The following is a 24,818-nucleotide window of genomic DNA, read 5'->3' as shown; positions in this document are numbered from 1 at the left end:
GGCCTATTTTGACCTTTTTAGCAAGTAAAAGGCCAGGAGAACTGACTTTTCCCATCTTCCTTCTCTCCATTTGTGTTTTATTAGTTCCTGCCATGCTAATTCCACAGAGCTCTTGGAACTAACTCTGATTATTTGCCATGGCATTAACATTTCCAAGGCCCAGCAAACATGCTCTGCTAAAAACACATTGCCCAGTGAAAGGAATGTGGTATTTGGCAGATGAATTAACTCAGATCTTCCTCTAAAGAAGAGGAACAGCCCATTTCTCCTTAACCTGATGCTGATTTCTGCTTCCCTACAGGAAGAGGAGAGCAATGGCATCAGGATGAGCATCTTTAATGTAAGTAATGAGTAATTGGACCTGTTGTATTAATGATGGCAAAGGAAAAGGCAACTTACTCTGAAGTAAAATTCTTCATTCCATTTTGGATTCAGTGTCTGGAAAGAGAAATCAACATATTGATATACTCTAATTCCTTGAGATTTGCTGCAAGTGATAATTCCTTAGGGAAAAAAGGGAGAGAAAAGCATGACATGAAGAATTGGGGGGGGAGGGAAATTGCCATTAAGTTATTTAGAAACTCTCTACTGAGTAAACCAAACGTAGGAGGCCACTTGAGTCAGCTGAGCCCAAAATAGCTGCTCGGCATAAATAGGATTCTATGAGTAAAAGGCACATCCCTGAGAAGTGACACAAAGCAAACCTGAAGACTTTGCATTCTCAAGGTTCACTTGAAGCCACATGAGGGGGGAAAACCACCAGGACAAAGGTTAGGACTATAAGGACAGGTTTATAGTGTAAATGAAACAGGAAAGCGAATGGAAGGAAAGGTTATTTCCTCTTCCTTATCTCCTATGGAAGCTTTTAATAACCTGCCTAAAACCTGCAGCTAGATTGCAATCTGGAGGGAGCTCAGGCATGAAACGATACCTTGATAAAACAAGAGATTACAACTCCAAAGAGTAATGGGGCAGTTCAAACCCAACTCTGCTATGTCCAATCTGGTTCCATGCCAAATCCTTCTGTCATCCTCTGGCAGAGCAGGGATTTCCCAGAAGAGCTGACAGCACACATTGGCTCTGCACCCACCAAAGGGTTCTGAGAGCAGCAAGGGAGAACCTTGGCTGCCAGCTCAGCATCCTGACATGGCCACAAGGGATTCCTTGTGCCCCGGATGCTGCTCTTAAGCGAACTGGGGCTGAATCTCAGCCCAACCTACTGAGTTCACTGATACTTTGTTACCTAAGACTGCAGCTCAACCCCTTTGGCTGTAAGGAAGCACTCCAGAAGGATGGACGGCAGGATACCTATCAGAGAGCTGCACTAGTGACGGAAAAGGAGAGCAGAATGAAGCAGAACAAAGTAAATCCTCTTTATAAACCTCTTGGAGCCCTCATAGTGACAGTAAGTGTGGTGTTATGTTCTACAGCCGTGTTTGTTCCTCCTGTTTCCAAAGCAAGGGGACGAAAAGCAGTGGACACATACCTTCTTGATAGTCTTCGTCTGCACAAGAGCGAGTTCTCTGTTCTCATCTGCTACATACAGGGAAAGCTTCACATATGGGTCACTGCAAAAGAAAACGGGGTGTTTACTGGGATATCATTTCACAGCCGTGGGTAGTGCCAGGGGATACAACAGCAGCTCTGAACACTGAAGTGCCAGTGGCTGCAGTGAAGAGATTCATGTAACAAACCACTGGAGGCTGAAGGAAAGGGAACAGCAGTTGTCTTGGAGAAGCACTTCCAATTGGATTGCACATAAACCCAAGCTGTGTGATGCCAGTGGTGAGACTCACAGTGGTGAGTCCTTCTGTCCATCTGCAAGTCCATCCCAAGGCCAGGTTGGATGGGGCTTGGAGCAACCTGGTCTCATGGAAGGTGGCCCTGGAAGGAACTGGATGAGCTTTAAGGTCCCTTCCCAAACCATTCCATGATTCTCTGCCAGCGTTGGGGTGAGGAACCCCTTCAACCAAATCATTACTGTGTGTGAAGAGCCTTAGTGCTGCCAACACTGCCACAGAGCTTCCAGGGCCCCAACACTACAACCACAGCCTCCGGATCAGCTCCTCTCTCCATTGCAGCTAATACTTGACCCACAGCCACCTCACAGCACCCAATGTCCAACACACACAGGGTACAGCCGGTTAGGAGGTGAGTAACGCAAGAGGAGTTCCTGAGGTTGATACACCTACTCGGAAACAAGCTACAAAGTAAACTGAGGGAGACGGAGACTTCCTGCACGGGTGACGGAGGAGCCACACAGTGTGAGTGAGGTCGCCAGGACCAAGAGGCTGCCCGTGAAGGAGATGGGCAGAATAAACCTCCACACAGTGGCACAAAGAGTAATTTTACACCACCCTCCTCATCCGCACAAGGGTCTCTGCTTCCCTGGGGCACTGAAAGAAATGACCCCAAAAGCCAACCTGAAGTGGAGTCATGATAAAATGCAACAACATCCTAAACCACAAGTTAATGCAAAGACAGTTTGGGCCATTAAATTCTGAGGTCTGAACAACTCCTTTTCCCTCTGGAATCCCTCAGGCTTGGGGAAGACACTAGAAAGCACTTGCCTCAAACCCTGAAAATCAAAAGTAACAGGGATTTAAACAGAAAACATCCTTTAAACCCACTTTATTTCAGAGGTGGATGTTCTTGAACCTGCTCCCAAAGCCAATCTCCAAACACCTTCTGCAGTGCCCCCACATGTGTTAGCTCTTTCTTAGCTCCCAAAGAAGGGGGTGGAGAAGCACAATGAGACTCCTGAGCTCTCCCCTGCTTAAATAGAGCTTTCAAAGCTGAAGCCACCTCCCCAGTATGACGTTTGGTGGCACTTGCTATGCAGGAACGTGCTGAGCTTGTCACACCAAGGCAAACATCACCCTTCTAAGAGCCTTGTTTCAGAGGAAACCCATCTTGCACGAGGTGGGGATGCTGCTTCTGTGCCATTCCCTTTGTGTTATCCCTTTCCTGCCTGTTCCACATCCATGGAAGGACCCATCTACAGCTCTGCCTCCAAAAATCCTATGCCCAAACCTGAAGGCAGAGAAGGCTTTTCCCAAATCCAATTCTTCCCACAGCCTTGATGGAACCTCTACTTGGCTACTGGTCAACTGTCACTGTCCTGCTTCAAAGAGATGCTGGAAACAAAGCCCCAAACCCACCTCATTAAATAAGGTTAGAATGAGATCCTTGAAAACAGAAGGGTAGTAACACACTGTTATAAGGAATCACTATCATTTATATCCCAATAACCACTTTCCCTGGTGGAATTCCCTCTTCTGCTGCTGCAAGAAGGGAGAACAGTGAGAAGAGGCAGAAATCAGCTACAAGGAAAGCTTCGGAGCATATCTGCATTTCCTCACTGCTTTTATTCCAGTATGAGCCTTCCAGGGTCCATCTTCCTGCCTAACACACAAGCCTCGGGTGCTGTGGCTAAAGAAGAAGAGAACACCTTACCTTATCCTTCACTCGCAGTCCACTGTGCCCAGGCATCCTTAAATCTCACTTTTCCATCCTAATCCCAGAGCTGCTTTCCAGGCCTCACCTCTCCCTCCTGGTTTCTAGTTTCCAGAGCAAGGCTCCCACCTGATCGTGCACTACAAGGAGGCTTTGTTCAAAGAGACCATGACTCACAGCCCGAGAGCTGCAAAGAAGTGCCTGTGGGTGAGGAAGGGAGGTAGAATCTTCTCCCAAACTCCACCTCCAGCATCTCCACCTTCCTTCCTGGGTTGTTCCTTCCGAATGCTTTTCCTTGGGGCTTTTGTGAGTGTAACGAATGCCCTAACAGAGGATCTCCACACATCAGCCCCTAGATCCCAATTCTTCCTGTGCTGTTTCCCACTCCCAAAATGCCTGAAGTTCTAAAATCCAGCAGGAAAACAACCACAAAATGTAGTGACACCTGAATTTTGGAACAGAGCAGTTCCATGCAGGAATTCCAGCAGCATCCCTACCACACACACAAGGCACAGGAGCCCCTCTGTCACCTCCTTGGCTGCTGTGGGCAGGCACGCAGTCCTGAGGTGGGAGCACAACGGTGTCAGACAGAAGTAAACAGCAGAAAGCAAAGGCAACATGTAATTAGTCTGTGGCATTCCCTATGGTTAGGGAATTAGCCAGGTTCAAAAGTGCATAATAAGAGCAATCAGCTAATTGCATTCCAGCTCTGGAATCCTCTGGCCTAGAGTCTGATGTTAATCTTTAGCTACTGAGCTGCTAGATGTCACCTCTATTTCCAGTAACTAAAGACTGGATCTTCAGCTACTGCGGTGAAAACCAACCCCAAACACATTCTGTCTCCAAATTCAGTGTGAATTCCCAACCAGGAATGTGTGTTTCAGCAGTACCAGCTCGAGAGAGTGATGTCTGCTCACAACCAGCTACTGAGACTTTGTACAGAACCAAGTCAGTGCAAAACACAGGTAAACTAGAGGAAATAAACCCTCATTCAGAGATTCCACCCTCACCTCAGCACCTTGGGGCTGTCTCAGGTGTAGCAGAACAGCTACTTGTGCCTGTCAGCTGCATCATGCCATCCCCATGGTGAGTCCTCCTGCTGCCTTTATGGGGACACCTCCCTCCCTGAGCAGCCAGCTTTAGCACGAGTGAATGATGCTTCTATCCTGTTTAAACTGCAAGGAAAGCAGCACAAGGAAAGGTTTCCTGCTTGCAAGTTCTGCCCCAAAGCACTCAACCCATTGAGCTCTGCAAGAGGAGGGAACTTGGCAACAGGGCTTGGGTTTAATGAATTCGATTCCCCAGCCATTACTGTGTCAACAGTTGACTGTAACCCCAAGTTATGCAAACACCTCAGGGAGGGCGTCTTCCTTGTTGTTCCCAAGCAGGAGCAGTCACCACGTGAGGGGTTAGGCGCTGACAGGCAGCCACATGCTTCGCTGGGGCTGGCCCAGCTCACATCAGTGTCTAAGTGGCACGTGTGCTATCCAAGGCCACACACCTTAAAGTCATTAGTAGGTGGAGGCCAAAACTGTTAGTCAACATGAACATTGTTCAGTCAGCCCTTTCCCCCCGCCCTTGGCTGATAAGTAAATGTCTAACTATTATTTCTGCTTTAAATACCTCATTTCATTCATTTCCTAAGTGAAAATTGAGCAGGGTCTCATGCCCAGGGTCACTGGGCTCTCTTGGCCACTACCCAGTCTTTAATGCCACCAAAGGATGTGGCAACACAACTATTTACAAGTCTCCATCACGCAAAAAGAGACACATATCATCAGCTTATCGCCCAGAAGTAAAACTTCATTACTCCTAAGTAATACAAAACTCTTCACCCGACCGTATGAGGCAAGTCCGAGCTGCCTGAGCAGCCCCTTCACAAGGGTCTGTGTGCAGACCTGGCTACAGCTTCAAGTATCCATTTCCTACTAACTCCTTGCCTTTTATTACATAGAAATGCATCAAACCCATGTTATTTCATTCACAAAGCAGTTAAAAAGGGTCTAAAGAGCCTTCGTGCACAGGGCTGGGTCTCACCCATCAGCCTCCCACAGCAGCACCCCTGCACGCAGCATCCCACGTGTTACCCTTCATCCTGCCCAGTGCTCTTCCGAACCCTGAATGATTCATTCCCTCCCCGAGCTCTCCCAGGCTCATTTCCAGGGGATTCACCACTTCACACGTGGATCCCATCCTGCAGCATGCCTGGAGCCCGAGGGCTGGCATTCCCCACACGTTACAACGGGCTGTCCATGAAACCGAACAAACCAAACCCCAGGTGGTCAGTTTCCACGCTGCTGCTCCGATCCGGGTGTTCACAGGGTGATTCGTGCCCTGTTTCCCCTCACACCTCCTCCTGCTTTCCCCTTCCCCAGCACCATTCCCTCAGGTGTCTCCATAGCGCTGGGCTGTGTGATGGCGGCTTGGAACCGGCCCGCAGGGCCCCCCCAACATGGCGACGCCTGAACCCACCTTGGTGGGCACTTGGTGCTCCACAGCTCTTTATGGCCGTGTTGGTGTCTCCTCTGCAGGCAGATGTGAGCTGCTGTGTGCTCCGGGACACACAGGTACAGTCTGGGGCAGCTCTGGCACTGCCAGCCAACACACACAGAAGAAGAACGCACAAAAGACTTTGTGGTCTTCTTTGTGTTACTCTTCCCATCAACAGCAGCAGCACCCTGGGTTTCTGTAGCATCTGATGGAGCTGTGTAACATCACATCATCATCATCCACATCACATCTGGGATGGCTTCACTTCAGTGGGGACAGGGAAAAGAGGAAGGGAAGCAGAGTGGCTTTTCCTCCTCACTGTGCCTCAGCCCCTCCTCAGGGACGACCTGCACCCAGCTACATGCGGGCACACGCTTGCACGCTCCTTGGGTGCTGCAAGTACCACGTTCCTCCTGCCACCCTGTCCCCAGCTCACCCCATGGTGGGTTCATAGCAAAGCCTGAAGAATAGCTCAGGACTGAGTGTTTCTTGGCAGTGCCTCCAGAACGCAGCTTCAGGCACAGCGCACACCACAGCACTTCCCTCCCCGCAGCACCGAGCATCATGAAACGGAGCACAGTGCCTCGGGCTAATGGAACCCGGGTCCAGAAACTCATTCCAAATGGGACTTTGTGGGTGCAGCAGCAGGTCTGGTCCTATCCAGCCCCTGGAGCAACAAACCTGCTCCTCAGTGGGGCTCTTGCCTATGTGAGACAGGGCACTATGGCTGCTTCCAGCATGCTCTACCCTCAGCACCCAAATCCCCTCCGTGCACAGAGGATAAGCTGAGGGCTGGCTTGTGCACCCCAACACCCCGTGAATCTACTACTTTACTCCTTAGCTCCATTTACAACTACTGAAATACATAACCCAGAGCATCCTCAGCAACATCAGATGTATACATGGGTAAAACCTGCTGATTTGGGTGAAACCCACAAAAGCCTAATTTCAATTCCCTCAGAAGCCAACAAAGGAGTCTGTGGTGGAAGCTGAGGACATCCTCTGGTGCCCTCTGCTGCCAGCCCCAACAGGAGCAACGCCTGGAGACAGCAAAACCAACATTAAGGTTTCATAAAGAGCTGTTATCCGCGGTGGACACCTGCCTTAGGTACAACAGTGCTCGAGTTCATCCCAACATCTGCCCAAAGCTGCTCCCATTGCCTTGGAGTGTGTATTTAACCATGGGTTTAACAGTGAAGCACAAGCTGTGTGTGCTACCTAAAGTGGTGCAGATGCTACCTCAAAGGTACTGCTTCTTCAGGACATCCTCATCATGTAGTATCTTACTATCAGCCTCTGAGCTTCTCTTTCTTACTCCTTTGCCTTCCAAAGAAGAGCTTGGGTTAGATCTAATGAAGCTCCCCGCTGGGTTCCTTCCCTTCCCCCAGCTCATTTCTATGCTAGCAGATAAACTCTCAGTTCTTCACTGCAAATGGAGCTGACATTTACTATATATCACCAGCAAACTCCTCTCTCCAATGCAAGCCTGTGCTGAATCACTCACCAGCCAACAGAAGACATAACAGTGGTGATAGGAACCCACCCCAAAGCCTATGAGAGCACTCATCCAAGCTTGCAGGAACAGAAAGTCACATTTGACTGTGAGTTTTGCTCTAACACATCCAGATTTTGTAGTGAAATTCAACTTGGTGCTCACTTAAAACATCTCAAGCACATAGGATATGAAGAAACTAAAGCAGCTACAACGTGGAGGTATGGAGCAGGCACGGGTAAGAAATGATTGATCAGTGGCACTGCACAGCACTCAGTGCCAGGTTTGTATTGCCTTCAATATCCCATTCCCCAAAGCCTTAGAGCAGCAGCAAAGTGGTTTTCCACCTTTTTGTTCCCAACTAGAAAAAGCAGCACAGTAGGAACTTGAACTCTCTCCTACTTGAGCCACTGCCATCCTGTCCAGTGGCTCTGTGGGATTCAGACATTGGAGAGGTTTGCAATGCAGCTCTCCAGCTTTACTCCTCCTCCAGGGACACACGGACACTGCCAGGGATGGGGCACCCACAGCTTCTCCCTTCAACCCATTCCAGTGTCCCGCCACCCCCACAGGGAAGATCCCATCTCAATCTCCCCTCTCGCAGGTGAAAGCCATTCCCCCTTGTCCTGTCCCTATATTTCCTTGTCCAAAGCCCTTCTCCAGGTCTCTTGGAGCCCCTGGAGCTGCTCTACGGTCTCCCCTTCAGGAGCCTTCTCTCCTCCAGGCTGTCCCAGCCCAGCTCTCTCAGCCTGGCTCCAGAGCAGAGCTGCTCCAGCCCTCGCAGCAGCTCCGGGGCATCCTCTGGACTTGCTCCAACACCTCCACATCCCTCTGGTGTTGGGTATTAGTTAGGATACACCATAATTACACTAGAAATAGCCACAGTGGACTTAAAGGACTAGCTAAAAGGTAACCATCTGCTCTCTGTCATCTGCAAGGCACATTCACCATCACATGTGTTCCCTCCTTCCCCTGCCAATCCACAGTAAGAGAATCCACATGGATTAGAGGATTCAGCCCATTTCAAGCAGCCTTGTTCTCCACAGGAGCACACAGTGTGACTGAAAACACCTCCAGCAGCCTGGAGCCTGCATGACCAGCACCACCACTGCTGCTGCATCGCCAGCCCGGGATGCAGGAAATGGGAACAGAGAAGGTTTGTGCCTTGCAGGCTGCTTGGGAAAGAGCAGGTAAAAGCAATAACCCCGGAGGCAACCCATAATATGCTCTTACCTCATTACAAGTGCAGCTTCCTGCTAATGCAAACCCTCTGTGATTTGAACTGAAAGGCACTTCTTCACCTTCCAGCCAGCCACAACGGCCACTTACTCCATGGTTTAGAAGGTGAAAGCAGCAGAGCAGAAGCTCCATCAGATAATCCAAGAGCCATCCCAGTGCCACCAGCAGATGAGCTGCACTTTACTTACTCATCTTGGTTTAAAGTGGAAATAAAGCAAATCAAACCCCCAAGTCATGGAACCATGGAATGGTTTGGGTTGGAGGGACCTTAAAGCTCATCCAGTTCCAACAGGGACACCTTCCACTAAGGCAGGTTGCTCCAAGCCCCATCCAACCTGGCCTTGGACACTGCCAGAGATGGGGCATCATGGATCTCATGGAAACTATTCATGGGAAAGGGACACAATGGAGCATCAGGGTCTGCATCCACATCAAGGGGGGAAAACACACACAGGATTAGTCACTGCTGTTTGTTAGCGATGCTGAACATACGCTACAGAGTAAAATACTCCATGTAGAGTTTAACACCCATCAATTTTCCTTCTCCTCTTACTCAGGTCAAACTTAACATGTTTCTCCTCCACCACCCCAAATGGGACTTCTACATCTCCTCCACACTGATCCTCACCAGAGCTGCTATGGGATAGTTCCCACATAACACACTGCACAGCTACATTAGTAAGATTCCAGTGGATCCTTCAGCAAATCAAATGAACCCTCAGAAGATTCCTTCAATCTCTCCTCTAGGATTTGCTCCTTCTCCTTTTATTCTGGCACTGCACCATCCAAACCCAACTGCTAACTGTGGGCAAGCAGTAGTACTCCTGTAGTGTGACCCAGCAACACTACTCACAGTAGTACTACCTGCATCTCCTCAGCAAGCACTACGTGTCCAACTCCACCTACATCCAAGCTGCTTCTTTCCCTGCCTAGGGTCAGCATCAAAAGCTGCTCTTCAAAGCAGCAAATGTGGGGAGAGAAGCTAAAAGGCTTTGTGTTCCCATACTCTGCACATAGTTTTGCTGCCAAATGAACAGCTTTGGTGCCAATTCTCCCCCCCCAGAATTAAAGTTGATTACACTTTTAATTGCTGCTTCAAGCTAATGACCAGTTGGGAAGCAGCACGAAGGGAAGATCCACAGGGAGCTCATTCCAGCATTAAGAAATGAGTGCTTTCAGTAACAGCTAAATTGGATACCACGGATTGCAAACTGATAGAAATCACTTAAGTAGCTCGGAGCATTTCCTCCCACTTGAGATAGAGCAGGAATGTCAAAGCCGAGTTAACCTTTGGGAAAAGAAACCCAACATCATGCTCTCTGGTTCATGTTGGCTTCAGACCCAGCTTCTCCCCCAACTACGACCTGATTCAGTCCCTAAGTCAGGGCACAGCAAGCCCAAGCATGGAGAAGAGTTCTTCTCTCTCAACAAGAGATCGTCCAAAGTGACTGGACCTTCCACCAGACCTTTTTAAACCAGCTCTCTTGTTCATGGCACAGCCTCAACAGGAGGAAACGCCTTCCTTGCCTTGCTCTCCTAAAGGTACCATCCTTTGGAGCTGCAACAGCAGCACTGGGATGTGTCCAAGACCAGGAGAACTCCCAGCCCGGCACTGCTGCTGCTTGGTCCTGCATTGTGTGTGGAGGTGGAGGGTCATTTTAAGCACTGCCAAAGTGAGCTCCTCACTCACTTGTAGAACCAAGGCAGATGGTGAAGGGCTTCCTGTGGTGGGACAGGGCATGGCCAGCCACTGCTTGAAGTCCACACATAGTCCATAACTGCTCGTAATCAAGTAATAGGAACACTCATCATGTTTACGAACAACTCATTACAGAGCATCCTTGCTCTGCTTCAAGGCATGAAGGAGTCAATGCACACCACCTACCTGGCTCCAAAGATGTCCTTTTTCGCCAGGTCAATGCCAGAAACCACCTTCACCCTGAGGATACGAGACTCCTCCTGTTAACAAGAAAGAAAAGGGGGTTAATATTCATGCTGTAAGTCATTTTGGAGAGCAAGAGGCTCAGCTGGGAATGACTCTCAGCTCTCAGACAGCAGGAGTCTTGCCTAAAGGAAAACCTCTTGGAAGGAGGTGTTCACTTTAGCTGCTAAAGCACAGCCTGAGTCCACCATGAAGAGCATCCAACTCCCCTCAGAGCGAAATAAAACCAAAGAGCGAGCAGATAATGGTACTTACAGCCCAGTGATGAGAATGTGACAGTAATAAAAGCAGAAGAGACATCAACCTGACGCAGAGGTATCACTTTATAACATTATAAATGCTGGTTTTCACCCCTTTTCCCCCCCCACCCTGTTTCTTTCTGCTACACAAAGCAGCACCCAGGCTGAACCTGGCAAGGCTCCTCCAGGAACAGGTTCTGCAGTCACCCGTACCAGTTCCACCCGCGGCTGCCCCAATAAACCCTCCTCAAGTGCAAGAGGTGAGATTGAGTTACAGTAACCTGAGACTGCTCCTTGGAGCTGTGTCAGGAAACAACTCCCTTTTCCCACAGGTTTCTCCTACATCTATTTGCTCCATGTAGCAAGAATGAGACACGGGTTTGTTGCCTTGATCTGAGGGGTTTGGGAGTGGGAAGGTCAAAAGCAGCCCAGAAATCCTCTCTGGAATAGCTGCTATTCCTTCCAGCTGCACTTAACGTTATCCAAAGGAGTTTCCAATGGAGAAATGTGGGATTCCTTCCCCAAAGAGCCTAAAGTGTATCTGAGAGGTGACAAAGAACAGGTACCATAGAATCATGGAATGCTTTGGGATGAAGGGACCTTAAAGCTCATCCAGTTCCAATAGGGACACCTTCCACTAGAGCAGGTTGCTCCAAGCCCCTGTGTCCAACCTGGTCTTGAACACTGCCAGGGATGGGGCAGCCACAGCTTCTCCTTTCAACCCATCCCAGTGTCCCACCACCCTCGCAGGGAAGAACTTCTTCCAAATATCCCATCCCAATCTCCCCTCTGGCAGGTTAAAGCCATTCCCCTTGTCCTGTCCCTCCATCCCTTGTCCAAAGCTTTCTTGTCAGCCCCCTTTAAATCCAGGAGCAGCAGCTCGCTCCACACCAGCTAAACCACAGCAGATGTACTACAAACCCCAACCTGACCACGCTTTGGAACTCACGCCTCTGTGTTCTAACTACACCTAAAGGGAATTCCTCAGCAGCCCACACTCTGCAGTAAGGGAAGCTGCAGACACCGGCTTCCCATGGGATAGAACCCCTGTGGCAGGTTTAGAGCAGCATAAAGAGAACAGAACCAAAGCACCAACCGATAGGGGGGTAGCACCCACGCCGAGGTGGCTGCACCCACGCTGAGGTGGTCACACGCAGTGGTCGCACCCACACCAAGGGGTCACACACAGTGGCTGCACTCACACCAAGGTGGTTGCACCCACACTGAGGTGGTTGCACCCACACCATGGGGGTCACACGCAGTGGCTGCACCCACACCATGGGGGTCACACGCAGTGGCCGCACCCACACCAAGGGGTCACACACAGTGGCTGCACTCACACCAAGGTGGTTGCACCCACACTGAGGTGGTTGCACCCACACCATGGGGGTCACACGCAGTGGGCTGCACCCACACCATAGGGGTCACACACAGTGGCTGCACCCACACCAAGGTGGTTGCACCCACACTGAGGTGGTTGCACCCACACCATGGGGGTCACACGCAGTGGCTGCACCCACACCATGGGGGTCACACGCAGTGGCTGCACCCACACCACGGGGGTCACACGCAGTGGCTGCACCCACACCACGGGGGTCACACGCAGCGGCTGCACCCACACCAAGGGGTCACAGCAGCACCAAAAGCTGAACTCACCCCACGGTGCCTGGTGGCTCTGGCACAGGACCCCACACGGGCACGGAGCCGCGGCTCCGGGCTCGCTCCGTGCGGCTGCGCAGGGGCTGGGATGCGGAAGCTGCTGTGGCGGAGGCAATCAGCACCCATCACCCGGGTGACGGGGTGAAAGGCCAGCTCTAGGGTTTCACCATGCCCCGGGCCCTGCGCTCTGGCGGGTGCTGTTGCTGCTCTCGGCAGAGGCAGCTCTGATCTCAGCCCCAGATAGGCCCCACAGGTAACTTTCCACTGCCTGGAAGGGGAGGAACCAGCGTGCTGGAAAGTTCCCGGAGCCACAGGGGCTGTGGGAATGCAGGTCCGGGCACAGACACCTCATCCTGCTTTATGGCACCTCCATGTTTGCAAAACACAAGAGGAGAGACAACACATCTTAAACTTGGTGCTCCGGGTGCAAACAGCACAATGCAAGAGATAACGAAGCTTCAACCTCAGGTTTGAACTGTTGTGCTATAAATATAACTATGAATTAAAACCACGCAGAGCTCCTGGTGTGTTGGACACGAGATGGGATGGAGCAGCCCTGAGGAGAAGGATTTGGGGTGGTGGGTGAGGAGAAGCTCCCCATGACCTGGCAGGGTCTCCTCTGCTATGAGAGCTGGGCCCTGGAGAAGAGAAGCTCCACGGAGAGCTTAGAGCAGCTCCAGCGCCTAAAGGGGCTCCAGGAAACCTGGACAAGGGATGGAGGGACAGGACAAGGGGAATGGCTTTAACCTGCCCGAGGGGAGGTGGAGGTGGGATATAAGGCAGCAGCTCTCCCCTGTGAGGGTGCTGAGGCGCTGGCACAGGGTGCCCACATCTCCAAGCGTGTCAGCAGCAGCTTTGCCAACAGCCTCTGATACAATCTCAGCTCTGCAATGAAAACAAAGCTCCGAGGGGACAACCCATGTCTCCGCACTGTGACATTCCACACAGGAAAGCGAAGCATAAGGAAAGGTCACCAGAGTCCAACCACTTCACCTGAGCACGCAAGTAAGGTCTCATTGCAGCACCAGCACCATAGGAAGCCAGCTCAGCTCCTCCTCCCTCCAACCCAAAGCAGGCTGGGATCCTATGGTAGAGGAGATGCTCTTTCTGAAGGCAAACTCCATCTGCTTCTGTCTGGACAAGCCAAGGGAAGGGTTTAATCCTGCGGGGTAGCACAGAAGCAGGAAAAGCATTTTATGTGTTGCTATTAAAAACAGGAACAAAGCTTTGATGAGGAGATACTGGTGCATGTGTACAAGGCTGTGACCTTAAAGTGACTCTTATATGGACAAAACCCCACCCAACCTGATCTTGCACCAGAGACCAGCACTGGGATCACCTGCACCCAAAGTGGTAAGTTAGTGGGATACAGAAACCCAGCTGATTGATGGAACCATGGAATGGTTTGGGTTGGGAAGGACCTTAAACCTCATCTAGTTCCAGCCTTCCACTAGAGCAGGTTGCTCCAACCTGGCCTTGAACAGTGCCAGGGATGGGGCAGCCACAGCTTCTCCTTTCAACCCATCCCAGTGTCCCACCACCCTCACAGGGAAGAACTTCTTCCCTATACCCCATCTCAGGCTCCCCTCTGGCAGGTTAAAGCCATTCCCCTTGTCCTGTCCCTCCAGGCCCTTGTCCAAAGCCCCTCCCCAGGTTTCTTGCAGCCCCTTCAGGCACTGGAGCTGCTCTAAGGTCTCCCCTTCAGGAGCCTTCTCCTCCCCAGGCTGACAACTGGGTGCCAGCCGCTGCCAGGAGCACGTTTATGTAACCACAATCTATTCCTTGTTAGAGCTGTAACAATTTGGGACCACGAGCAGCCCGTGCCTGCCCTGTTTCCTGACAACACACTCAATAAACCCACCATCCAGCACACACTGGGATGGGAGCATCATTCCCAAGGTACTGCCCTGGCAGTGCTCAAGGTCAGCTTGGAGCAAGCTGCTCCAGTGGAAGGTGGCCCTGTTGGAACTGGTGGAGCTTGAAGGTCCCTTCAACCCAAACCAGGCTGCGGCTATAAGAAAACTCCCCTAAGTGACAGGAACCACCAGTGAGGCTCTGAAAGCCCCTCCAAGAGAGCTCCTCCACAGCACTTGAGCCTCCAAATGTATCACCAGGTGTTGAGGATGTGAACAGATCAGTCACTCCTGGGACACGCTGCCTGGAGACGGAACAGAGGGCAAGGCAACACTTCATCTGCAGCGCTGAAACGGCACCTCTGCTTTCCATGTATCCCTGGGGAGATGCCTCAGCAAAACACCCCACATGAACACACGAGCTTGATGCACACCCCCTGTGCATCAAAAGCCCTTGAGACCCGAACAGAGAGGGAAGAGAGCAACCATGAAGCTTGATTCGTGCCTTCTGCTCAAAGCAGAAGCTGGGGCAGCCCCAGCTTCTCCATTCAACCCCTTCCAGTGTCCCACCACCCTCATGGGGAAGAACTTCCTCCTAGGCCCTCGCTCCCAGGCAGGAGATGCTGCAGGTCACTCCCCGCCTCCCGGCCATGCAGTGAGCTACAAGAGACCTACAGGAGCCGAGGCTGTACCTGCCACCTCTCAAGAGCTGCTCCTGTTTGAGCTGTTGCAGGAGCTGAAGCTCAGCTGAGAGCAGGGCCAGGCTCCATCTTCTCCATGTTCTGCTGCATGAATCACCCTATTACCCAACCAGAAGTGAAGTGAGACCTCGCAGCTCTCAGGGACAGTTAATAATTGATGTTCCTGTCCCAGTTCCAGCCTTCCTGCTGAGGAAACTCTTCCCAACACGCTCACCCTCCAGAGTGCTGCTCAGCCACTGCTGCAGCTCCCTCCCCTTGGCCTCTCTTGTCTCTGTCACGTCTGGTTCTGTATAAGCAGCATCAAGAGCTCCTCAGCAGCACCTCTGGAAGCAAACCCCACTCTAAACTTCAATCCCAAAGGATTCTAGCCTGGGGGATGAACCATTCCCATTACACAAGGGGAGGGAAAAGCAGCTGCTCAAGGGAAGTGATGGGGAGGGATCCACTCCCACCATAAACCTCCAGTGCTCCTTGTGTTCTTGCCACACGCTCCACGTTCCACCTTCTCTTCCCTCCTCAATTCAATCCCTTGACAAAGGAATCATGGAATGGTTTGGGATGAAGGGAGCTTAAAGCCGTGGGCAGGGCCACCTTTCACTAGAGTAGGTTGCTCCAAGCCCTATTAGTAACAAATAGCAACAAGAACATGACCAACGCCGGAGACTAAACCTGAAGTAATTCAACTACAGGAGTTATTCCCTGTGTATACACACATTTAAGATGCTTTGCAGGAGGAAGAACAGTAGTTTCCATCCTTCTTTTAATGAAAAGACATGGAATCACTGCTCAAAACTGCCCGAGGCACATCTGAGCTAACAGACATGCTCCACATAATGAATTTGGGCACATTCATCACGAACAGATCAATGGCATTGGGCAAAAACCATGTTACTTGTGGATTAAAACTCCTTGTACAACACTTAACTGATTGTTCACTGCGCTTTTAGCCACATCACCTTTAGTCGGGGCAGCAGCACTGGCTCCACACCTTCCCAGAGCAGTGGGAATGTGCTGCATCCCATAAGGACATGGATTAGCTCAGTCACTTGTTCCCAACGTGGCACTTGACAGAGAGTAGAGCAAGAGATACTCAGCGTCCACTGCTCCGAAACAAGGGCTGGCTGCTGCGTCCTGCCCCAACAACAGCCCCATTCAGAGCCCATGTGCTGCACAAGGGCTGCAATCGGGTCACTCATTCACCACCCCTTGTCCCACACGGACACGGATGGCTGTTCTTGGAAGAGGCACTAAAGGAGGGAGCAGAGGGCATGGCAGTGCCCATTCCTTAGCCAAGTTAAAGGCAAGTGCACCTCATGTCGTGATATGGGGTGAGCAGTGGGATACGGGGTGACAGCTTGAAGCCTGGAGCATAGGGCAGCATCTCTCCCTAGAAGCCCAATAGTAAGTGCTGAGTATTCACTTGCCACAACCCCTTTGCTGCCAGGAGCCATCTGGAAGCCACCGAATGCCAAGTAACAGCTCTAGGGAGCAGGTACCATTCCAGTCTCCATCCCTTTTAGGGAAGGAACAGGACTAGAACCCCACCAACTGGGGCACTGGTGCTGTAGGGAATGCCACAGGCAGCAGGGAAAGTCCAAGCTGCTCCCATGTAATGCCAAGGGATGGGAAGATGACTGCACAACAGGTAGGCTCAAGGATGGAGTAGAGAGTGAGCAGTTCATGTTAACCACTAAAGCTTCCCACCTTTGGGAACAACTTTGCCTTGTTCCACTTTGCTCACCCCAAGGAAGCAGCTTTCACCTCAGTAGTTTTCCATCCCAGCAGCAGAAGCACCACTGAAGGCTGAGCTGAAGCACATGGAAGCCCCTCCCAAGTGGTATTCCCAAGTCATTCCTTGCATGCCAAAGGGTAATTTGTATTTACTGGCATCTCAGAGTGCTGGCCAGCCCCTGAGAGCTTCTCTGGCATGCAGACCTCCTGCTGCATTCCTACCTGCTGCTGATGGGAATGCCTAACTACTTCAGTGCTGATGGATGCAATCTCCTCCCAGCATCAAGTTGAGCTACCACCATAATGGTCTTTCCTCCTAAAACCCACAAGTGAGGGCAGAAAACTCTTCTCTGCTTCCATCTACCAATGACCACGTCATTCCAGAGGACTGGAAGACTCTTGAGTGTTCAGAAAGAAGAATCCCTTCAGGGTCAGTGAAACAACAAGCGGTTGCAGTGAGGGTGAAGCAGCAGCTCCAGCCCTCCTCCAGGCTGAGCAAGCCCCAGAGATGTCTCTCCCCAAGCCAGGAGAACACATCAGCTACAAACCTCCCCCTCTGAGGGCTTGGAGCTGCTCATGGATGGTTGGGAAGGACCTGGGGCTGTGACACCTTCCCACTGATCATCCAGTTCCAACGGGGACACCTTCCACCAGAGCAGGTTGCTCCAAGCCCCGTCCAACGTGGCCTTGAACACCAACCCATGCTCCACACTCAGGTACTACAGCTTAACTACAGAGCGCAGCCCACTCAGGGAGCAATTCCTGCCACCCTGCTGGCATGCTCGGAGTTGTAGAGACTTACTCTCATTACACAAGGTCCTCAATTCCTAGAAATGGGAATTGTGACTAACACATCCTGCCAGCACACGGGGATGAAGGGTAAGGAATGGAGAGAGGAAACCATGTGTAATCACAAACACACCTGGAGACACAACCACCAGCTTGCACGGGCTTGGAGCAACCTGGGCTGGTGGAAGGTGGTCCTACTGGATCTGGATGAGGTCCTTTCACCTCAAAGGATTCCAGGAGCAGGAACGCTGCAGCCATGAGCAGGTAAATGCCTCTGAAGGTGCTGGATGCTCCATCCCTCCTGCTATTAACAGCCCAGAGGGTTCCACCTCTGTTTCTATGCCACTGAGTTGAATTAAACAAGAGATCCCAACTCCATGTAATCCTCTGGGACGAGAGGCTGTGGATCTCAGGGTCCCCTCTGGCCGGTTAAAGCCATTCCCCTTGTCCTGGCCCTGCATCCCTTGTGAGCAGCCCTTCTCCAGCGTTCCCAGGTGAGCTCATTTGGCATTCACATCACGCCTGGCCCCGTTTGCAAAACAAAGCACAAACATCCCTATCAGGGATCCAGTGCACGCAATTCCATGGGGAAGCCGGGATGGAGACGACTGCAGCAGCACAAGGGCTTTGCTCAGCAGATGTGGGGCTCATTCCATGCTTCCTTCCCAGGGAAATGGTACCCCTGCAGAAACAGAGGATAACCTGGAGCTTCCATTTACCATCACACAGTGCCCTCCAATGGCCAGCCCATAATATGGATCTTGGGAATGCTGAAAGCAGGATTCACTCACTGAGTGTCAGGAACAGTGGCCAAAATGCCATAGGATCATGGAATTGGGTTGAAGGACCTTAAAACTCATCCGGTTCCAACAGGGCCACCTTTTGACCCTCATTCCCAGTTTCCTGTGCTATTCCTGGAAGCCAACGCACTTCAAATCCATAACTCCAATGCGGATAGTATTGGGTTTCCATTTAGGAAGTCAATAAGTAAGTTACAGCCTGAATTGCTTCTTATAAGGACACCGGCTCAGTGCTGGGACAGGGACACAGGAACCTCCCATGTCCCTGCCGTGAGCACCAAGAGACACCCCGCCACTGAAGCACAAGTGCATGGATATGACCTTCAGTGCGATGCCAACCAGGCAGAGCACAGCCCTGTCCTCCCCATCGCACCCCTCCCCAACTCCGGGCAGTTAGGTGCAGACCCAGCGTTGTCCCTGCTTGTCCCTGTGTCACATGGGGAGGAGGAGCTCCCTGAGCCCGAACCCCAGTTAATCAGTAAGCAGAGGGATCACGCTGCTTGTGAAGCCCATGGGCGCACCCAAACACACACGGGAGAGCTGCAGTAACGTGACATCAAGCACTGCGAAGGGGACAAGCTCCAGGGAGATCATTCCAGAGCAAGGAATCCAGCAGGAACACAGAACACATCAGGCACCTTCCACTAGAGCAGGTTGCTCCAAGCCCTTGAGCACTGCCAGGGATGGGGCAGCCCCAGCTTCAACCCATTCCATGTCCCACCACGCTCGTGGTGAAGAACTTCTTCCCTACATCCCATGTGGCAGGTTGAAGCCATTCCCCCTTGTCCTGTTGGTGCCGCAGAGCTGGACACGGAGGGATGGAATCCACCAGGATTCACTTCCCATCTCCAGTGCACACAAGCAGTGAGCTGGAAAAGGAGGTTAAGCTGCAGTGAGGGACTGCAGAGCTCTCTTTGAAGGCATGTGCAATCCTCCCTCCTGCTCCGAGCTGTCTGCCTGCTCATCAGCTCCTTTGTGACAGTTTCTGCTGCGTGACTGCACGGCACCTCAGGAGGAAGCTGGGAATTCCAGTGCATTCAAGCGCAAGGCCTGGAAGTCGAATAGAGCTTGGAAAGAGAACGGGAACTGGAGAGAGCTCTTCCACAGCCAGGGCTCTGCTCTAGTTTCCAGTCTGAAAAGCATCTTTCTTGCAAAGGCACAGGATTTATGGGAGATGAGAAGCTGCTCCTTCCACCCCGAGAGGGAATCCTTGTGGAAACTTCCATGTTGGATGTGCCACAGTGATTCCCAAGCATCCCAAACTGTTACCAACGAGAGGTGAATCCCAGGCTAAAAGTGACCTCCAGGACCTGCTCCAACCTAAGCACACCACGACCTGCAGCCACATCCCACATGTCCAGTGCTGTCCACCTCCAAGGATGGAGACTCCAGCACCAAGTGCAGGCTCTGAAGGACTTCACTGTGATTTACACCTCATTGTAACTCGGAAGAACACGGAGCTGACAGCAGTCACTGCAATGGCTGGCATGTGTGAGTCAGGAAGCCCCGCAATGCCCATCACACCACATCGCAGCACATGTCCACACTGAAGGTGTCCATTGGGAATACTGAGCTATTTCCAGACTCCTGTGGGCACAAGCCCTGCAAACACTTCAGCTCAGGCTTCGTTTGAGACATGAAGAAGACCTGGAGACAGAGACATCCACCCTTGGCAGCCAGCTGATGTGGGCCTACTCAAACCCCACAGCAGAACTACAGGGTGTATTTCAAACCCAGGTGGGAACAAAGAGAAGTCCACAGCCTAAAGACATGATGTGGCCTCTCAAGCCTTGCTTCTCACCTGAAAAGAGAGGGCAAGTCCAAGCCAAAGCTCAGAGAAGTCACCATCACTGTGGTGTGCAACAGACCTGCCCTTCTCTGCACGTTCACCTTTAACAAAGCACACTTAGAGCCACCTTCCCGAGGGATTCTCCTCCTCCAGCTCTTTCCTTCACCCATACGTTTACCACAGACTCAACAACAGTTTTAGGCTGTTGCTGTATTGAAACAACAGTGTTGATACCACCTACTACAAGAAGAAACTAGTGTTCTTCTCCACACCCTCCTCACCCTGTCCCCTTTTCCCGTCCATTCCACCCTCATCCTGCTGTACTTTTAGCTGGTCCCTGCTCTGTTCCATGATGTATCCAGCACCATCACATCTCCAGCAACAGAGAGAACAAAGGACCAGCCTGTTGCTCCTCAGGGTGGGGTGGCCACCACCGCATCCATGACACGGGACTACCGCGGAGACACCAGCTCTCCCGAGCAGCACCACTGAGCTCCGTGTTCTGCCAGGCCTGAGCCCATGCGGAGCGGCACAGCTCCTCTCCATGTCCCTGTTTAACATTCCATGCGAGCAGCAGCAGATGTCGAGGAAGGAGGCAGGGACAAAAGATACCAGGGAGCACACACAGAGCCAGGAGCCACCCCCTCGGGACACCCACAGCTCCCTGCTCCCCACAGGGCACCCACAGCTCTGAGCGCGGGTGCCCAGTGCTGGCCACGGCACAAGACCTGCTGCTCCTTCAGCCCTGCAGGAGCCCTGGGCAGCATTCCCAGGCTACCTGCAGCATTCCTGCACATGGAAGCTGGCCAGAGCGAGCTGCCAGCCAGGGAACAAGCAGGGAGGGAAGGATTCAAGGATTCTCCTCTCTTCTCCCCTCCCTTAAAGCAGCCTGCTTTCAGAAATCAACACAAGCAAAATGAACCACCCCCCTCCCCTTCAGGAAAACACCCACTCCAAGCAAAGAACCTCCTTCCCGATGGGAATTCGATGGCACAGCCAGCCACATTTGGTGCTGCTCGAACAGAACAGGCAATCGGATTGTCTGGCAGCTTCCACAGTCCTTTATCTCTGCTCTATTGAGCTATTATCTGCCTCTCCCGATCCCAACAGTGTATCCTACAGGAAGCCTTCATCCTTCTCCCCATCACATTGCGTTTGGGTTTATTATTGTCCTGCAAATCCCAACCTGCTGCTCCCAGTGAACACACTCAAACCACAGCAAGAAACAAAGCTCGTCCCTTCCCCGACGCTCTCCCGTGCCGCCTGCCGAGCACGGGAACGCCTCAGCCTGGCAATGGTATCAAACGGACGTTAAGGATGATCTCTACCACGCACACGAGGTGAAGGGCCGCTCTGCCCCGCTCTGCCCGTGCCCTGGGTGGGACACCGCGGCCGGGCCCCCGCCCCGGCACCGCACCTGCCGGGCCACCGGCCCGAGCGCCCGCCGCCACGTCTCCCCGCCCGCGGCTGCGGCCGGGCGGGGTCGCGGCCGCCGGGGACGGGGCGGGGCGGGCTGGCGGCCGCCCTCCCGGACCGACCCTCGACCTTCGCCCGCCCGGGGGAGCCGCAGCCCCGGCCCCGCGGACCCCAACCCCGCCATGGCGGCGGCGGCGAGCGCGGGCGGGCCCGGCACGGCGCTCCGCACGGGCGCGTCACGTGCGCGCACGAACACACACGAGCGCACACGAACGCACACGAGCGAGCCCCCGCCGCCGGCCCCGGCCCGGCCGAGCCCCCCTCCCCGCCTCACCTCGTCCTCCGAGAGCCCGTAGACCGGCTCCACCGCCGCGGTCGCCATGGAGCCGCTCCCCACCGGGCAGTCCGCGGGGCCGGCCCGGCCCGGCCCGGCCCAGCCCGGCCCAGGTGCGCCGCCTGCCGCTGCCGCCGCCGCCGCCGCCGCCGCCGCCTCCTCCTCCTCCTCCTGCCGCCGCCGCCGCTGCCTCCTCGCCCGCGGGCGGCGGAAGGCGGCCGCCGGGGGCGGTGCTGCCCGGGGCCGCCGCTCGGGGGCGGCGCTGGGGCCCGCCCGCGCTCCCGCCGCCACCGGCTGAGGCGCAGCGCGGCCGCGGGAACGCGCGCTCCCGGCGGCGGCCCAGTGGCGGGGCAGCGGCCCGGGCGGGCCCGATGGCGGCGGCGGCCGGTGCGGGCTGAGGCGCTGCCGCCCTGCGCCCGCCGCCGCGCGGGAGGCTCGGGCAGCGCGAGCAGCGGCACAAAGCGCGAGGGGCGGCGCGACCCGCCCCGCCCCGCCCCCGCGCGGGCACCGCCGGGCCTGGGGGGCGCTGTGGGGAGGGGGCGGCCCGGCTCGGCCCGGCCCGGCTCGGCTCGGCTCGGCTCGGCTCGGCTCGGCTCCGATCGGCCCAGCCCGGTTCGGCTCGGTTGGGCAGCCGAGTGCCGCCGCGGCGGCGGGGTCCCGGTGCCCGTGCCCCGTTCGCACCGCACCGCACCGCACCGCACCGCAGGAACGGCGCGGAGGGGCCGCTGCCCCCTCGGGCGCGGCGAGGTCCGGAGCGGGGGACAGCCGGGGCCGGGCTGTGCTCGTGCCCCTGCTTGGGGGGCCCCGGTCGGGCGTTCCGTAACGGGACCCCGGGGCGCGGTGTGAGCTGAACCCGCGGGCGCCCCCCGCCTGGCTCCGTCCCCTCCCCGGCTAATCTCTGCTCCAGTATCTGTTATCTCTGGGCGCGGTGATAGCACTTAAGCAGAGGCTGATGAGCTGGAGTGCACATGGAGGCTGTTCTCAGCCCCGTTTATGCTTTTACAGGGCACCAATGGATTCCTGCAGCGTTTACAGTGACAAAGCCACGTGGAGGCAGTGACATGGGAACGAGCCTCTGCCACCACACCCCCAAACAAAGCCCTTGACGCCCCCTGAATGCAAAGAAACCAGCCCCGGTGTGTGGGGCTGAGCTGGGGCATCTCCTGGTACCCACATCTCCTGCTCAGCAAGCTCCAGGGGCTCAGAATAGACTCATGGAATGCTTTGGGTTGGAAGGGACCTTAAAGCTCATCCAGTTCCAACTCCTGTCACTGATATTCCAGGCTCTGTATGGGTAGCTTAGACCTGGTTTCTGCTCCACAGAACCAAAGGGAATGGCAGATCCCTCTTTCTGGAGAGAAAGGAAGGAAGGAGAGGAAGGAAAGGAAAGAAAAGAAGGAAAGGAAGGAAGGGTGGGTTTGACCTCTGCCCAGCCATGAGCCAAAATGACAGGCTGCTAAAGTACAGCTTGGGAGGCCTTTGTACTCATGGACGTCTCCTGTCACCAGCTATGTATGGTGTAGTTATGCCATAAATGATGTAGTTGTAAACTACAAGTGATGTAATTACTAACAGTGGCTTCCTCACCCCACACTGTGTGTTTCCCTGTCACACGTCCCCTCAGGCGCCCCAAAAAGGCAGAGAGGTTCCCTCTGGAGCCCTCCTTATTCCCTTAACCTCATCCCTAACAGCAGGGCTGCTCCTACCATCTCAGTCCCTGCAGCTCCATGTTTTACTGCTGCTCCTTTCCCAAGTCCCATTTGTACGGACACAAGGATGGGATTCCCTCACCTGCTCGCTCTGGGAACCTTTTATCCCCAGTGGAGAGCATTGGGAGCTTTGGGGTGGATTCATCCCTCATCCTGAAGCAGACACCTGAGGAATGCACTTGATAGGAACCCTTCCCTTGGGATTAAGCAGCCGCCACAGCTCAGCCCAACAGCGGAGTGGATTTAAGCCTGGCTTAAGGTGAAGCATTCCTGTGCTGTGCCAGGGCCCTCACATTAACTCCAGGGTGTTTTTACGTTAACTTGGGTCTATTTCACTCACTACTCTGCATGGTAAAGCAAGTTAAAACTACTCCTAGTAGTAACCTGACCACAAAGAGAACATTAGCTAAAGGAGCTAAGTTAATACATTAATATAAACCCTCTTTGAGGCCCTCAGCAAGCTTTTGGGTCAGATCCTTAGGGATTTCTTTACCATTTTCCCAGGAATAGCATCCACATGGACACAAAAACCTTCACTAGATGTTGCTGTGTGTTGTCAGACAAAACAAACCCCAGGGAATAGGTTGAAACTGTTTCCCCTACCTGCAGCCATTCTACCCTCTGCTGATGCCATTATTTGCTTTCCAGCTGGACTTAACTGTACTCAAACATTGGGAGAAGGTGTTCAGAAGGTCACGGTAACACTGGAGAGACTTCCCAGTGTAAATCCCTCCTCCTTTAATCCCCACTGCCACAGAAACCATCATCTTCCTGCAGGCAGATGCTTTGGGCTTTCTGGAATTGGCTTGACTGGATTAGCAGAGCCTAAGCCCAAAATGCTCTTTAGGAAATGAGATGGGGGCTTCCCGCTTCCCAAACAGCATTAGGATCACAAGCTGCTGCCAGAGGCCATCCCAAATGGCATTTATTGGAGCTGTGCACTCACAGCAGCAGCTTCTAAACACACACAGTGGAATCAGAAGTCCTTTGTGCACAGACCTCACATTCCCTGGCTCTGCACCTCAGAGCTGGTCTCCAGTGGCTTTTCCCACAGGAAATCCTCTCATCTGGCTCTTGTGGAGCTGTGGACATCAGGAATAGCACAGGAGACCAGAGGCTTTCGCTCAGCTGATGGTCACCTTGTGGGGATGGGCAAGGAGAGCAGCTCCAGGTTCCCCA

At 53.4% G+C, this 24,818-nt stretch overlaps 1 protein-coding gene across 6 annotated transcripts in view; it reads right to left on the bottom strand.

The window, feature by feature from the left end:
- Window positions 1-22,401, bottom strand: part of NEDD4L (NEDD4 like E3 ubiquitin protein ligase) — a 58,023-nt gene extending 35,622 nt beyond the window's left edge. For 5 of the 6 annotated variants that reach the window (XM_030474880.2, XM_030474881.2, XM_030474882.2 and 2 more), the window contains exons 1-4: window positions 21,931-22,379; window positions 10,563-10,636; window positions 1,487-1,568; window positions 400-438 (exon numbers count right to left, since the gene is read on the bottom strand). In XM_030474880.2, the coding sequence (XP_030330740.1) occupies window positions 400-438; window positions 1,487-1,568; window positions 10,563-10,636; window positions 21,931-21,978 (243 nt within the window). In that variant the 5' untranslated portion in view covers window positions 21,979-22,379. Of the gene's footprint in view, window positions 1-399; window positions 439-1,486; window positions 1,569-10,562; window positions 10,637-21,930 lie in introns of all 6 variants that reach the window. The other variant, XM_030474883.1, reaches the window with a different exon arrangement.
- Window positions 22,402-24,818: the final 2,417 nt, after the last annotated feature.

The sequence above is a fragment of the Strigops habroptila genome, chromosome Z (assembly GCF_004027225.2).
Source record: "Strigops habroptila isolate Jane chromosome Z, bStrHab1.2.pri, whole genome shotgun sequence".
Taxonomy (NCBI): domain Eukaryota; kingdom Metazoa; phylum Chordata; class Aves; order Psittaciformes; family Psittacidae; genus Strigops; species Strigops habroptila.
This window is presented reverse-complemented; position numbering and strand designations above follow the sequence as displayed.